General features: G+C 42.2%; 1 protein-coding gene across 2 annotated transcripts in view; it reads right to left on the bottom strand.

The window, feature by feature from the left end:
- Positions 1 to 5,919: 5,919 nt before the first annotated feature.
- Positions 5,920 to 15,315, bottom strand: part of rab28 (RAB28, member RAS oncogene family) — a 35,079-nt gene continuing 25,683 nt past the window's right edge. Inside the window, exons 5-8 of one of the 2 annotated variants that reach the window (XM_077610228.1) lie at positions 9,948 to 10,051; positions 9,800 to 9,877; positions 7,547 to 7,648; positions 5,920 to 6,714 (exon numbers count right to left, since the gene is read on the bottom strand). In XM_077610228.1, the coding sequence (XP_077466354.1) occupies positions 7,553 to 7,648; positions 9,800 to 9,877; positions 9,948 to 10,051 (278 nt within the window). In that variant the 3' untranslated portion in view covers positions 5,920 to 6,714; positions 7,547 to 7,552. The remainder of the gene's footprint in view (positions 6,715 to 7,546; positions 7,649 to 9,799; positions 9,878 to 9,947; positions 10,052 to 15,315) is intronic. The other variant, XM_077610229.1, reaches the window with a different exon arrangement.

Below are 15,315 nucleotides of genomic sequence, written 5' to 3'. Positions count from 1 at the left end.
CTCTTGAGTGACTTGGGCGCCATCTTGAGGCAAGTCATAGCCAGGGAACTATATTGAAGTAAGTTGAGGAGCTCTATATAGATAAATGATGTGGTTTGACACAACTTTGCGCATCCTCAAGATCATGGATTAGCTCAGGGATTGGTGGTTTTGGTGTCAAAATGGCTTCTGAGAGGAACCCAATGATGTATGAGGTCCTAGGTGACATCTGACTCAAATGACTTGTAATCGTGAGGACACTTTTTCAGGTTGAAATGTTGGGAAAACAATTTAAATCACGACTAAACTTGTTCTTGCTACATCTATTTCGAAGGTGAGGCCATAAAACAAGAACAATACGTTTTTTACCTAGGTCTACAATGTCTTCTGTGTCTGTGCTTGCTACTGCAAACAATGGAATTTCCCAAATACGGGATGAAATAAAGTTCTAATCTCATCTCATCTAATTCTAATTTTATCTAATGTTATCAGGTAACAGTGTGATCATGTTCAAACCACTGCAAAGACGCTAACACCCGAGCATACGCCGTCCTTCAACAAAAGAGAGAGCAGAGTTGGGTGTCATGGCTTAAAAGTTCAACATACGCTCAAAGAAAGTTCATAGGGACAGCCATATTGTAGCCAAGAGACATTACTAAACACATCTTTTGACGTCTCGGTACAAAAAGATGAGATGACAAGCACTCAGTGCTATTCATTACACGCACACCCAAAGATGACACTTTAGAAGAGCCTACGGATAAGAAAGACTGAAAGGGTCGTAGTACTTAAACCCATGGTGAAAAGTTTGAATGTAGCCCCAGATGATCTATTGTGGCACTCAAAAGGAGGGTGAGAACATGTGGCCTTAAGAACAAAAGAAAACCTGAAATTAAGAGGAAAACACAATGGTGATCTGGGAAAATAAGCTTTACGTTTACAGACATTCTTCTAGAATTCGTATTGGATTCAGGGGGGTACATGACAATTGTTTTTTATCTGAACACTGAGGTTGTTTTTCTATTTCAACACAAGGGTGACAACAATGTTGCCCTGCTGGGTAGATATCAAAACTGTTTCAGTTTTCAGAAGAATATCCACCCTAGATTTCTTCCCAAAGATTTTGCGAGCCATCTCGAACTGCGTCTCAAATTCAGTCGACCGCAACGGGATTCTTTCAAAGTGACGGAATTGGCAAATGGCCATTTACAATCCATGTTGGAAAGCTATCAATCAGGCTGCCGCGCCGTGTAGTTTTGTCCCGAAGCTGGTGTTCGGACCGACGACAGCTTGTTGACGCAGACTTCTGTCATGGCCTCGGGTGCCGCTGAGACTATGAAACACGATCTGGTGGAGACACTTTATGTAACAGAATCGTGCTTAACGGCATTAAGTCCTGATTCAGAGACACCGTTTTCACAGGTCCCAATTTCACTATTTCAGTGAAGCAGAACTGTGGTTAAAATCCACTAGTTGCATTTGCCCTGCCTTTCAGAGCTCAATAAAACAGCATCCCAGCAGGGAGAACTCTGGCTGTCAGGGGCGATTGAGCTTAGTGTGTAAGGACCGTAACATCAATGGACTGGCTCTCTCCTGGACCAGCCAACAACAATATCGAATCAAGGTAAGCTTACAGTTTGAATCGAGGATCTTTTCTCGAAACATTTCAAGACAGTGCCTTGGTCATTTCCTGGTGCAAACATCGTCACAACGGAGCGCCGGAGCAAAAAATGGAGTGTTACGAGAAGTGGCGACTTCATATTGAAAGGATGACTATAATGGAAGGTGACTTCTAGATTTTTTTTCTCCGGTCAGTACAATGCAGCCAGTGTAGAACAACCCTGGAGTTTGGTGGGAGTTCTCCAAGAGTATGCCAGGGGCGGTTCAAACCCCGCTGCTTTCACGTTTAGGACGCATTGGAGTTAATCAGAAGCAGTCGGGTCCGAGGGCTCGCAGGTCATCAGCCGTGAGGAGGAAATTATCGATGGAAATGAAGGTACGGGACAGCCCCACAAGCGAGTAGTCCAGCCGTGAAACTGGTTGCAGTTCCCCCACCGCCCGAACAAGGCCAAGTTGTTCGCGTGTGATTTAAGGGCTGCTTTTGTCATGGCCCACGCCAAGAGCTCCTGCTTTTATTGGCTGTTTGGGCTATTTCCATGTCTTGACCGGTATTAAAAGACAACAAAAGTTTCCAGTGGACAAAATCAAGCCTCTGATGAGTCATCTGAGGGGTCTTTGGGGGGGTGTAATAACATACATAAGAAGGGCTTCACGGTCAAGTCATGGAACCGTTGCGGAACCCGATGACGATTCATGCGAGTGAGGCACGTCGTTTGGGGGGAGAAGTGGTGGCAAGGAAATAAGGACAATGGAAGCCAGGTCGGGTTCCAAGGTGTCGGTTGTTGGGGGAAGTGTCTGCTGATTGTCTCGCTGTTTTGTGGATGCTGGCGGACAGTCAGGTGAGAGGGGGCTTCATCTGCAAGTATGAGTTGCTTCAGGTAGCCATTTTGGCTGCAGCTGCTGGCACTTGGAGGTGTTTTTAAACACGACACACAATGATAGGATCTGGATGAAGACAGATGACCGTTTCTAGACATTCATTTTCCATAACCTGACATGTGCCTGTTACGACTTTTGAAGGTTTAACATGACACACGATCTGAACTTACTTGCTGCTTCAGACCTGAGTGAGAGCTACTTATTTTCCCAGAAACATGTGCTTTTATTGTTGGACTACATTTGAACTTGACCCGCTGTTGCCTCGTTCCAGTGTTGTTTTAAGTAACGAGGACTTTTTATGTCGCTGGCGTAACGATAACGGGTTAAGAGGGTCTCGGAAGACCGAAGCAGAACGAGAAGTTTGGCACAGACCAAATGAGACATCAGAGAAATGCTAATTAGTTTAAAGTCATTTGCATTTGACAAGCATACACAAACGAGACTAAAACCAATGAATTTCTACTGACTAAAGCTTTCATGAAGTAAAACTAGATTGACACATCTAAAAATGACTCACGTATGACTAAGACTAAGCAATTCCCTCCAAAAGACAAAGACTATAACTAAAAGTCCTGCCAAAGACAACACTTCTTCCCTTTCAACTATTTGACTAAAGTACATCGGCACAAATTCTCAGAGCAACTTTATTCCTCCCAGTACAACGGCGAGCGTAAAACCGGAGTTCAGAAAGTTCAGATTTATTCTCCTGCCGCCATTAAAAAATGTCTTGACAACCATTTCATTAAACAGGGTTCTTTCTTCGTCATACAATAATACAAACAATTAAGGTACACTCTGCGGTTTCGCCAGGTTTTCTTTGGCCTCTAAAATCCTTTTCGGCTTTTAAACAGCCACTACAGTAGTTGAGTCTGTATTGTATTCCTTTTGCATCCAAAGATTTCCAGGACCTGTCGTGTTTAACTGCTATTCATTCACCCGCCCACTGAAAATAGCGCCAATCCACACCAGGAAGATTTTGACTTTTCTGTCGCCGAGTCTCCTTTTTGGGAATCCGCGTGTTTTTACTGGCAGGGTCCTCCCACCAGACCGAGCGCTCTATAAATACGACCCTTCTAAATGCCCACATCCGTGCCCTGAAAATAAATCACCGTCCTTTCAGCTGCGAGAAGACAGGCGGAGAAACCAGCAAAGGGGGCGACCGGGGAACCCAATTGACCGATTGCGAAAGGGACCGGCGGACCCTGAGACACCCACCCAGGATCCCTGGGAAAAAGTCGCTTGCTAGCTAACCTCACAACGATTTTAGCTTCTAAGAACCTAAAGTTACTGGACAGAAATGACGACCGCGGCTCATCAGAAGGGTTTGACGTCGGTCCTACTTATTCCTTCACTATTCTGGCACAGGTGCAGAACGGAAGAAGGTTGAGTGGGTAATCACAAGGGTGTTGGCCCATGGCTGCCCACAAGAACAAAGGCTCAGCCCACAACTATGGGCCTCTAACCAGATTACTTAACGTATTTTTTTTACTTAGGGACTGTCATTGCAAAACCACTGCGAGCAGACGGAAAGGATGAGAAGAAGCAGATGGTAAATACGGCGAATGAGCGAGGGGTGATGAAGCGTTTCAGTTTCTAAGGGAAAGCCGGCAAACTCTGCAAAGAAATTTTGGGATTTTGGGGGAATATTTGGATCGTAACCCTTAACTGCATTGCAGTTGACAGGAGTGGGGATCAAACTGATCTCAAATGGGAAGATCGGCATTTCATTGCCATGACGATGTGTTTCAGTTTCAAATGAAAGCCGTCAAGTGGGCATGAAATTGATCGCAAATGGGAAGGTCGGGATTTCATTGCAAATTCTGCAAAGATTTTTTGGGATTTTTGGGGATTATTTGGATGGTTACCCTTAACTGCATTGCAGTTGACAGGAGTTGGCATCAAACTGATCTCAAATGGGAAGGCGGCATTTCATTGCAAATTCTGCAAAGAATTTGGGGGATTTTTTGGGATTATTTGGATCGTAACCCTTAACTGCATTGCAGTTGACAGGAGTTGGCATCAAACTGACCTCAAATGGCAAGGCCGGAATTTCATTGCAAATTCTGCAAAGAATTTTTGGGATTTTTTGGGATTATTTGGATCGTAACCCTTAACTGCAGTTGACAGGAGTGGGCATCAAACTGATCTCAAATGGGAAGACCGGCATTTCATTGCATTTCAATGATCATCATCGACATTGAACGATCCCTGCCAGCCCTCCGATTCCTATTGGATTGGAAGTCTACGACATACGAGTTCAAAATTAAGACGTTGTAAAGCCTGATCTGTTACACTCGATGACAATCCTCTAAAAATAAATTGGTCAGGCCCAATTTCCAATGTCAGTTAGTTTTCCACGTAAATTTTTTTTGTGAAATCGATCGTGTTTTGACACGCGCCAATGTCAAACGCTAGCCACGTTGACCTCTTACATCAGGAATGTTAACTATTTGCGTCACATTAGCAAAAAATGCCTCACACGAAGTCGTTGAACAAACAGGAAGGAAAGTTGAGTTTCCAGCCATCCGACCTTAAAACTAAGCCTCGCCCCTTCCTCGGCATTATTCCGCCGCTGATATTCTTAGCTTCCGTCTGAAGAGACGCGACAATGTGGTGCGGGTCTGAGCTTGGAAATGCTTTGCGCTTGTTTTCTTTGCAAAAACACCTGTCCAAACAGCGGCAAAGCCAAGGGCGACGCTGGCCTGTCAACACTGGTGACAGCTCTCCACACCAAAAATCCCGCCGAGACAATTCCTAAGACGTCCACTCGAGCGAGACAATGCACGTGGGGCCGGAATGACCCCATCTGGGTCGGGCGTTTCTATACCGTTTGTAGTCTTGGTTTGAGGCCGACACCTGGTTGGAGAGATACTGTCTTTTGTTTTGTTCATCCGTTTGCTTTCAAAGCCACTTAATCCAGTTCTCAGTGACGCTGAAAAGGCCAAAAAAAGGGCTTCTATACCCCTATTTAAGCGAAAGACTCGACGACTGAATTATTCAATAATTCAGGATTTATAAGGTGGTCTGTCCAGAGTGGATTTTTTTTTGTAAAGGTTTATAGAACAAAGACCAGGTGGATCATTAGCCAACAGCAACTTGGCTAAGCGTGTATAGAAAGGGCGTGATGGTGGTCATGTTTCAGTTCTAACGCTTAAATTTCAACACACACAACACTTCATTGCCAATCATCTTGCCAAGCATACAATTGCCATCATTATCTGTTCATTGTTACCATGGGGATTCAAATTTGCAATAAATTACCTACAGAAAAAAAGCAAATATGGAAAATGTCCAAAAGACATCACGTGATAGATGAGAGGGTGTCCAAAGTTTTGCACAAGGGTTATTTTGCTTTCTGTTATTGATATTCTGCAAGTGATGGAGATTATAGGTAAGATTTTTTTTTAAGGAATTGCACAAAACTGTCTAAACGGACTATAATTCAAATATCACCCAAAAAAACTTTATTTAAAAACAGAAACCAGCTAAATGATCATCTGTTTTAAACTGTACATATGCAAATCAACATCTTATTTACATAGCAGGAATGTAAATGTGCACATTTAATGTGTCATTGTTTTGATGGGTGAGTTTAGTTAGATGCCATAATCTAACAATCTAACATTTACATATCGTGTATAAACTATATACTACTAAAAAATGGCTCACACTACACGAACAATACATATATGTAAAGATCTCTTCCAAGACTTGATTAACACTGTTGCCATTGAATCTTGGAGCAAGGGCGTAGAAATAAATATATAAAGAGCATGATTTAACAGGAATACTAAAAAAATAATCATTGGTTTGCAGTTAAATTTAGTCTAACGTGGAACACAAGCGCAAACTAATTTTAGCACCGCATATTGAGAAACGTGTCAAAATTGTGGCCTCAATGGTTTCGTCTGTCTTTAAACCAATAACCTATTCTGCCGTTTGTTGCGAGGCAACCGTGGATTTAAAATGGCATTATATTCTTGGGCGGAATTAAAATGGCCGTTTCTTAATGTCTTCGGTTCTTCAACTTAGCCGTACGAGCGACACACACGAGTACAGACGACGCAGTTTGAACGCGTCACGACGCCGGGACCCAAACACTGACTGAGCGACAAGACGGCACCGTGGCGGCTTTGCTTGGACTCACTGCACTGCGCACATGGAGCTGCGAGGAGGGTTGACCGTCCGGGCCACCATGTCCTGACTGTAGTTCACGATGTCCGCTTTGACCACGCGCTGCAAGGCAAAAAAAAAAGCACAATTACCCACAGTTTGCTCCTAGAGGATCATGCTTTGGTATAGTAGGGATATCTATGTAAACAGCAAATGTCCAAGCATCATTATGGATTTTGTTGGAGACTCACCACCACAAGGAGACAAAATCTTGAGCTATAAAGTCTACCGTATTTTCTCGCACATTAGCCGCCTCCGTGTATAAGCCGTGCTCTTAAAATGGTCTTAAAGCAATTTAATTTTACGATTTCTCTCGTATAAGATGTCCCCTGATTCACAATTTTCGCCTCCATATTCATGGTTTTAATAGGGAGGACAAATGTGTTACTTTGAAGGAAAAATCATCGCACATGGTATTTCTGCGATACTGTATGAATCCAAAGTAAGGTCTGCTAGATTGTACATTCCGGAGAGTTTTTTTTCCTTGAATTTCATTCATGGACGTCAAAATAAATTCTGTTAAGCGTTTTATCTGTTTATCTTTTCTCCATTTTGAAAAAAATGACCGTATCAGCCGCATTGTCTTGCGTTATGGCGTTTCGTCTTTGTCACCTTGCAGTTTTGTGCATGTCAAGTCTAATTTGTGCGCATATAAGCCGCACCCTTGATGCAGTCATCATTTTTTGGGCGACAAATACGGCATATATGTGAGAAAATAAGGTATATAAAAGCATGTACACAGGATTGTCATGACATTGGGCACTCTAGATGACTATTATTTAGCATAACACACGTGGGAATGTTGTTCAACTTTCATTCAAATAACTAAAAACTTCAACTACGACAGGGAGACTATTGCTAGACTTGCGTACAATATTCTACTGCTGAAACATACTTCCCACTATTGAACCGAACATATTTTGCTCTGCTGCCGGTTCTCTTGTCTAATCGGGCCTTCGTCCTGAGGGTAGTTGACCAGCTCGGCCTTCACGATCCTCTGAGCGGGTAGCCGAGAGATTGGAAAGAAAAAAAAATCAAATAATGATGGTATGAATAGAAAGACAGAGGATGGGTAGATCGAGGATATGCGGGATGGTGGGAATTAAAGATGGTTATCAAGACAAAAAACAGGGACATATTTTTGTACGCAATTCCGAGTCGTCTGATCTGATACCCAGCAAAAAGACTAATGATTTTTTTTTGTCTTTTGTCCACCCAATTTCAATAAAGCTATGAGTTATCACTATAAAATGTGAACCAAGACATGTTTAAAAAAAAAACCTGACCTGATCCGGTTTCTAATCGGGGATATCCCGAGACAAAAAGCCAAACAATGACATCATCGGCGAGAGAAAAGGTTTTCTACGCTGAGGCCGGCTGACGAATGAGCTGCTGAAGTGCGATGTCAAAGTCCGTGATGGATCCGAGGCCTGGCTATCTGATCTCAAAGACAGAGGAGCAAGATGGAGGCAGATATCATTCTGTCCAGGGTCGCGACCTTTGTGTTCGACTCGCTACGGCTGACAGCTGATAATGAGGCTCAACTTGGCCAATGCTTTTAACTTTAACCTAGCGCCCGCAGGACAAATTCCAGATGGTCAAGATTCAAAATTGGACAATCGTGACGAAAGAATTCGCTCTGACGAGGCGGTGTCATGGACACCGCTGGAGACAAATAGGACTCAAAAGTGTAACGCTATCTGAAGGCTACGTCACAAGCTATCAGAGAGTATTCAATTAAGATTGAAAGAATTTTACGCACAAAAAATAAAAAATAAAAATCGCACTCAGGCCCCGTCACCACTCAAGTCTGACTAATTTGATGTAAAAATGTAGATATTTCTTAAATGCTTAAGTGTTTATCACCAACCAAAGTGTAAATACCCAGAAACATCTGATTAGAATTATTATTTTGAGATTAGGAAGCACTAAGAAGTAGAAAACTAGAATAAAACCTATTTAGATTGACTTACTCATAGGAAAATATAAAAAAGAACGGAAGACTGATTTACATTGATTGATTCTGTTTTTCAAGATACTACTCCCCTCCAAAAGTATTTCTCCAGCATGCTTACATTTCGCATCATTCCTGAATCTGAAGGTTAGCATTTTTTGAATAAACAGGGTCCTTGAGCTTCATCCATCACATCTTTTCATGACAACCAATCAGATTTAAGCGAGACAAAGTAGCTCCTGAAATCTGGACAACCTTAAAATCTCAGAACAAGGAAACCGAGAGCTCTCATCCCAAGACATGGATTTTTACCGACATTTTTATCTGTGGTGCATCTAATTTCCAAGATATCCATCTCCACTTGACAGGAACTTGAACAAAACGTCACGTTCCCCGACCAAGCCGACAAGGCCACCACCGGCGTGTCACTCATTTTTTCCCTTAACCCAACCACTCACTCCTTTAGATAAACACAGATTAGAGCACTTTGTTCCTGCGACGGAGGGGAGGAAGAGCAGGCTAGATGGACGTCTCCATTAGTCAGTAGGCAGCGCTCGTGGTAATAGTGATGGGCTTGAGAACCTGGCCAGTCCTTGCCTTACATGCTCTCCCCCCTCTCGGGGTGCCGTGACCTCCCCGCGGGCCCCGGCTCCTTCGTGCGCCGCCCAGCCAGGGTGGCTCCAAAGGCTCGTATCGGAGCCGGGATTAATGTTTCTAGAGGGGGTGACCCTGTAAATCCTACAGCTGCAACATTCGGGCACCGCGCCGTAGCTGGCAGGCCTGGAGCCTCTTCGGGCCAAGGCGGAGGGGTGGGGAGATAAAGCAAATAAATCAGGCTGGCCAAGCCACCTTCTCACCCCTATAACTGCATACCTTTAACCTCTGACTTCACGCGTTAATGCGGCCAATGTGGCTCTTATTTACAGATGGCCGGCCCCGCTGGCAGGTAGAGCGAGAGACACGGGAGTCAGACGCAACAAACCACTGTTTATGCAACGGAAGGTCATTTACAGTGTGTGGCGACCTCCGGCGACCTAACACACTCCCGCCGACCTCGATTACAAGCGGCGTAACGTTACACACGGCGACTGACCATTTTTCTCAGTTCAATTAATCCAGGAGGGCCCAGAAAAGTAACATCCGAGCCTTGTTAGGAGAGAAGTGATGGGGAAATGTGAGACTCAAATGACTCACCTGGGACTGCTCGATCTCTGCTTTGTTCAGCTTTACGCCGAGAATCTCGGCCGCCACTCTCTGGAAACAAAGAAATACCTAAAGGGGGGAAATGTAGCGGGTCAGAGTCGGATGGAAATGGCGCTTTCGTTTTTAATGGGATGCTCACCGAGTCCCCAGTCTTGGCGGAGACGAACTGGCTGCCGAGACCGTTTTCTTGGCAAAAGCGCTGGTGCTTGTCGGTCTTCACCGTCCTCATGTGCTCCAGGTCGACTGGGAAGACAATGTAATCGCGACATATGAGTTTCTCGCCACAGGTCAACTGTCACATACTCTCTGTATCAATATAAACAGTAGATACAAATGTTTACGTTAGCCAAAAACACAAGGAAACATTAACTCGATCACTATGTTGCCGTATCTGTAGACTAGGTGCATTTCCGTCAACTGGAACGAGGCGCAAAATTTTATTTCGCAATGAAAATATGGCCAAGGAAAGAAAGGCTACTTCAAAAAACAGCTTTTAACGAAAATGTGCGTAAGTCAGTTCTAACTCTTGTGGACTTTCTGCGTGTGGCTCCAGTTTTTTAACTAGGTCTACAATGTTTTATGTGTCTTGTGTCTTCTTTGCCAGAATTTGTGCAATATTGCGAAGAACTGTAATGAAAAACATTCAACCTGTTGAGCAGACATCTATCTAGAGTCGATAACCTTTATTTGACCTGGCACAAGCAAACCAGGAGGAAAAATGGTCGGGAACAATAGAAAAGGACCAAGCCTCTGGGCTAAATCCAAAATCCAAAACTGCCGAAGGACTTTTGACTTGGGCACAGGGGACCAAGAAATGGGACTGTCGCTTCAGTACTGATTTACTGAGGCTACGATGACAACAGCTTTTAACGGAAATGCGCTTAAGTCAGTTCTAACTCTTGTGGACTTCCTGCGTGTGGCTCCAGTGTTTTAACTAGGTCTACAATGTCGTATGTGTCTTGTATCTGTCTTGCTACTGCAACCAAGAAATTTCCCGAATACGGGATGAAATAAAGTTCTAACCTACTTTGCCAGAATTGGTGCAATATGGCTTTTATCTTGCGAAGAACTGTAATAGAAAACATTCAACCTGTCCAGCAGCCATCTATCCAGAGTCGATAAACTATATTTGACCTGGCAAACCAGGAGGAAAGATGGTCGGGAACAATAGAAAAGAACCAAGCCTCTGGGCTAAATCCAAAATCCAAAACTGCAGAAGGAATTTTGACTTGGGCACAGGGGACCAAGAAATGGGACTGTCGCTTCAGTCCTGATTTACTGAGGCTACGATGACAACACCTTCTTTTTGAGCTTTTGTCTGGGGGCTCCCTGTACATTTGACTCCTTCGGAGCCATACCTGCTGCTCCGGTTCTCCTTTTTCCTCCACCTAAGGTCACGTCGAGGTCGACGAGGAAGGTCAGCCCCGGGTCTCGCCGCTGAAAAGCAATCTCTTCACTCTCTATTTCCAGCTTTGTGCATTAAGGCGGCCACACCCAGTATCTGGTGCTTGCAGGTCTATGCTACCTGAAGGAAGTCAGGCTACTGTACGGTGTTGCGTTTCTCTCCAAACGTTGGATTCTTTGTGCGAGGTTGTCAAAGATTTGGCTGTGTTCTCATGCCCCGGACGTCTGCTGCACCCGGAGAGACAGATATATAGTCCAAGAGAACATAAATACTGCCTTTATTGAGTCGTATTAATGTCTCGGCAAGTCGCATGACCCCCAAAATGCCACCGGGCGGGCCACAAGGCAAACAAATACTTTTAGGGGGAATCATTTTCCATTAAAAGCATAAGAGACACGTCAACACAAATTGTAAGCGCAAACCTTTCAAGCAAAGGGCAGACTGTCACGTCTCAGTTGGAAAGTAAACACGGCTATCTCGCCAGCGTCGGCAGGTTATTAATTCCCGTCATTAACGAGCAGAGGTACTTCATGCTACTCGAGGTAAACAGTGTCAATCCTTTGGATCCTGCACCCCTGGAAGAGGTGATCAATCACCTGTCAGCGTTACATTAGACATCGACACATGCTCTAGGAACGTTAAACTTTATGTAAAAGACAAGGTGAGCATTTACTTGACACAGTGCAGCGACCTTAAAACAAAGGAAAAGTTTATATTCCAGTCATGAGTGAGTGGTTTGCATTGCATCACGATAAGGAGTTTTTAATCGTAAAAACTGGGATTAAAAAAACTACTGAAATAAAGTTTATAAAGATAATACTGGGGATTAAGCGATGCCAGTGTTTTTTTGTAAACGTGTGAATGCAGATGAAGTACAAATGAATAGAATGTCATTATGTTACCAATTTCGTCATACGCAGCTGGGTATGATGAAAATTAGGCTTTTGTCGAGTCAATGATGATGACAAAGCCTATGTCCGATTATTATTATGTTGATTATGATATATTATGATATTGATTATGATTATGTTGTCATCACAGCCTGTCAGGCTCTTTAGCAAAAGAAATGGCTGAATGCTAAGACCAACTGTATGTATACATGTACATCTATGTGTATGTATATGTATGTTTATATATGTATGTATATGTGTATATTTATATATGTATATTTATATATGTATTTATATGTGTGTATATATGTATGTGTATATATATGTATGTGTATATATATATATGTGTGTATATATATGTATATATGTATATATGTATATATGTATATATGTATATATATATATATATATATATATATTTGAGCAACATGCTTATTTATTTATTGACTTATTTATGACCAATTTATATATGTCTAAAATGTCTTTCTGTGTCTGTATTCTCACCCTCTTGCTACTGTGACAATGAAATTATACGGGATGAATAAAGTTAGCTAATCTAATCTACTTGTGTCTTGGAATTCCGCTAAATATCTATCATTTATTTGCAGAAACACAACTGCACCATCGAATAACATGACTGACATTTCAACATTCCTCTGCATGATGTTGTTTTTTTTTTAACAATGGTTCCATGAACTTCAAATTTCACTCAAATATAACTGTTAGAAAAGGGTATTCGTGTTTTGGGGCTTTTTAGTCTGATTACAAGACAAAGAAGACCAACAAATAACATCAGGTCTGGTAGACAAAAAACATAGAGACGTCCTAAAGGTAATGTAGTCCTCGAGTTGTATTTGCGACTTTGTGATGGTCAAATGACCTCAGAGCAAACAATTGGATATTTCAATTTTGGAGAATTTAGTAGTAATTTAGTGTCTTTGTAGCCTAAATACGAGCCTAATCCCAGCATTTTAGCGTTTGGCTCAATACGTCTTCCTAATGTAGCCATCTCTACTTATCAGGTCAAAACAATCTTCCCGCCAGGCTCTGGTTTCCGTCTGCGTCTGTCAAAGTGTACGTGGGCTTAACAACCTGAAGGAAGTGACTGCAAACACGACCTTAAACTGTTTAGGCCTCCAAGCACGTAAGAGATAGCGGAGGGGGATCATCACTCGTCGAGAACCACTGCTCTCCCTCGCTCTGGTCACTGTCACCATTTATTTAAAAGATCTGCACACCAAAAGGGTGAATTTGGAGTGTGCGGATTTGACGGCTATCACAAGTAGCTGAAGGGTTTGTTAGGGTTCCCTTTTTTTACTATTTAAACTACACACATCACTGCTGTCCTGGTAACGAAACATTGGCATTAAATGAAAACATTGGCCAAGGAGAAGAATAAAATACAATATATAATACACAATATGTGTCAACAAATGTAAATTGTGTGACGTGTGAATTTTTTACTATTTTTGTAAGTATTCTTCAAAGTATGTGAGCATGGTTGATTTTAAAATAGCAATAAATGTGGATCTTAGGATATTAAAATCCAACAGAATTAAGCAGCATGAATTTGGTTATGTTTATTATTGTACTTTTCATTCAGAATATTCCCATTACGTATAAACAGATTAATGTTCTCTCATCGAAGTTCAACCATTCCGTCTTAATTCATATTTTACTGTATATTGGTTGATTGAGGCCTATTAAATTGTTGGGAAAATAAAATATATTTTATTTTTTGCCTCAAGGCCTCTTGCTAAAAGAGCAAAATTGCAGGTTGCTTAATTCAAGATGTTGCTAACAAATTGTGCTACTGTCCCCGTGTAGAAATAAATTGAATAACTGTTGAAGAAAACATTTTGAATCACTTCTAAAACAAATAATGAGGGTCTGAAACAATGACAAATTAGAGGCATTTTGACTCCAAAGTTTGAAACAGTACAATTTTGATCTATTCGCACTTGCGTGATCAATAGTTAGTTGTTCATTTTAACATTTTTTTTTTAAATCATCATTAATCCAGATGTATCTTTCTAAAGCCCAGTTGTTGGCCATACGAATACACAAATGTGCTACTAAAGTATTAAATTTATTGGTATGATGAGTGGGGAAAAAGCATTTACTTGGTTACACTATACTTAGATATTAATACATTACAGTCTTTTGACAAGCTTATAGCCCTAATATTTAATAAATATACACTTTTTGATCATTGTACTTCTGTATAGGCGCGAAAACATGCATTTTGGTATTTAAATGGAGGTGATCCGACTTTGCAGATTTTCGTTTATCGCGGCCATGTCTGGTCGACATTAACCGCGATATGCGAGGGATTACTGTACATGGGATAGAGACAGAACAACAGGTCAATACGTAGCTCTTGCAAAATGACGTAACTGCCGTGATAGAGTTTAGGTCTCGCGAGTATTCTGCTGGGGACCAATCGCAAGAAGTTTCCCAGCATCGGGCGACAAGCGAACACGCTTGACATAGCCCAGTTAATTGCTGGCATTTTAAACTAAACAGGAGCTGCTCTGACTTTGCAGCCTGAGAGTGGAATGTGCTACAAATGGTGGGCCGCTTGTTGTCAGGGGGCGCTAAGGGGTCGTATCCTATTAAGAGAAAGTTACACGGTTCAGGCTAATCAAGCCCAAGGGAAAACCTATCACTTCCAAGACTACCTTGAAGACCCCTCTGGGTTTTTCCTTTTTGTTTTTTTTAGTTCTTCCCTAGCGACACACTAAAATGAGGCATTGCAGAATGTATAGAGTGACGTGAAGGTTATCAAACATTTGCTCAAATTAGGCATGTGGTGATTGGATGCCTTCCCTGCAAAAGCTTTCGTCGACTGCAAATTCTGGCAAGGCTTTTTTTTTAGATTCAATTGCTGTTAAAATGTATCTTGTTCACTTGCGCTGTGATGAAATACCAAATGGCTGTTGTAAATAAAATAATGGGCTCGGGAGTCAAATAATTTGGAAAGTCGCTGACTGATTGGGGGTCTGTTTTGTTGTACTGTTTGAAACAGGGGAACCTCTAAAGTGAAACATAAAGCATGCTAGAATGCTGGTGGACTTCCAAGTTTTTCTATTGCCAAGTCCATTTTTCCCATCATAAATGTTAAGTGAATGATGAACATTCGCTCCGGGGTCAAATCGTTAGTCATTGGACAGGCAGATTTGAAGGAATATTCAAAACACTCCTAAGGGCCA

Source organism: Stigmatopora argus, chromosome 9 (assembly GCF_051989625.1).
Source record: "Stigmatopora argus isolate UIUO_Sarg chromosome 9, RoL_Sarg_1.0, whole genome shotgun sequence".
In the NCBI taxonomy this organism is placed as follows: domain Eukaryota; kingdom Metazoa; phylum Chordata; class Actinopteri; order Syngnathiformes; family Syngnathidae; genus Stigmatopora; species Stigmatopora argus.
This window is presented reverse-complemented; position numbering and strand designations above follow the sequence as displayed.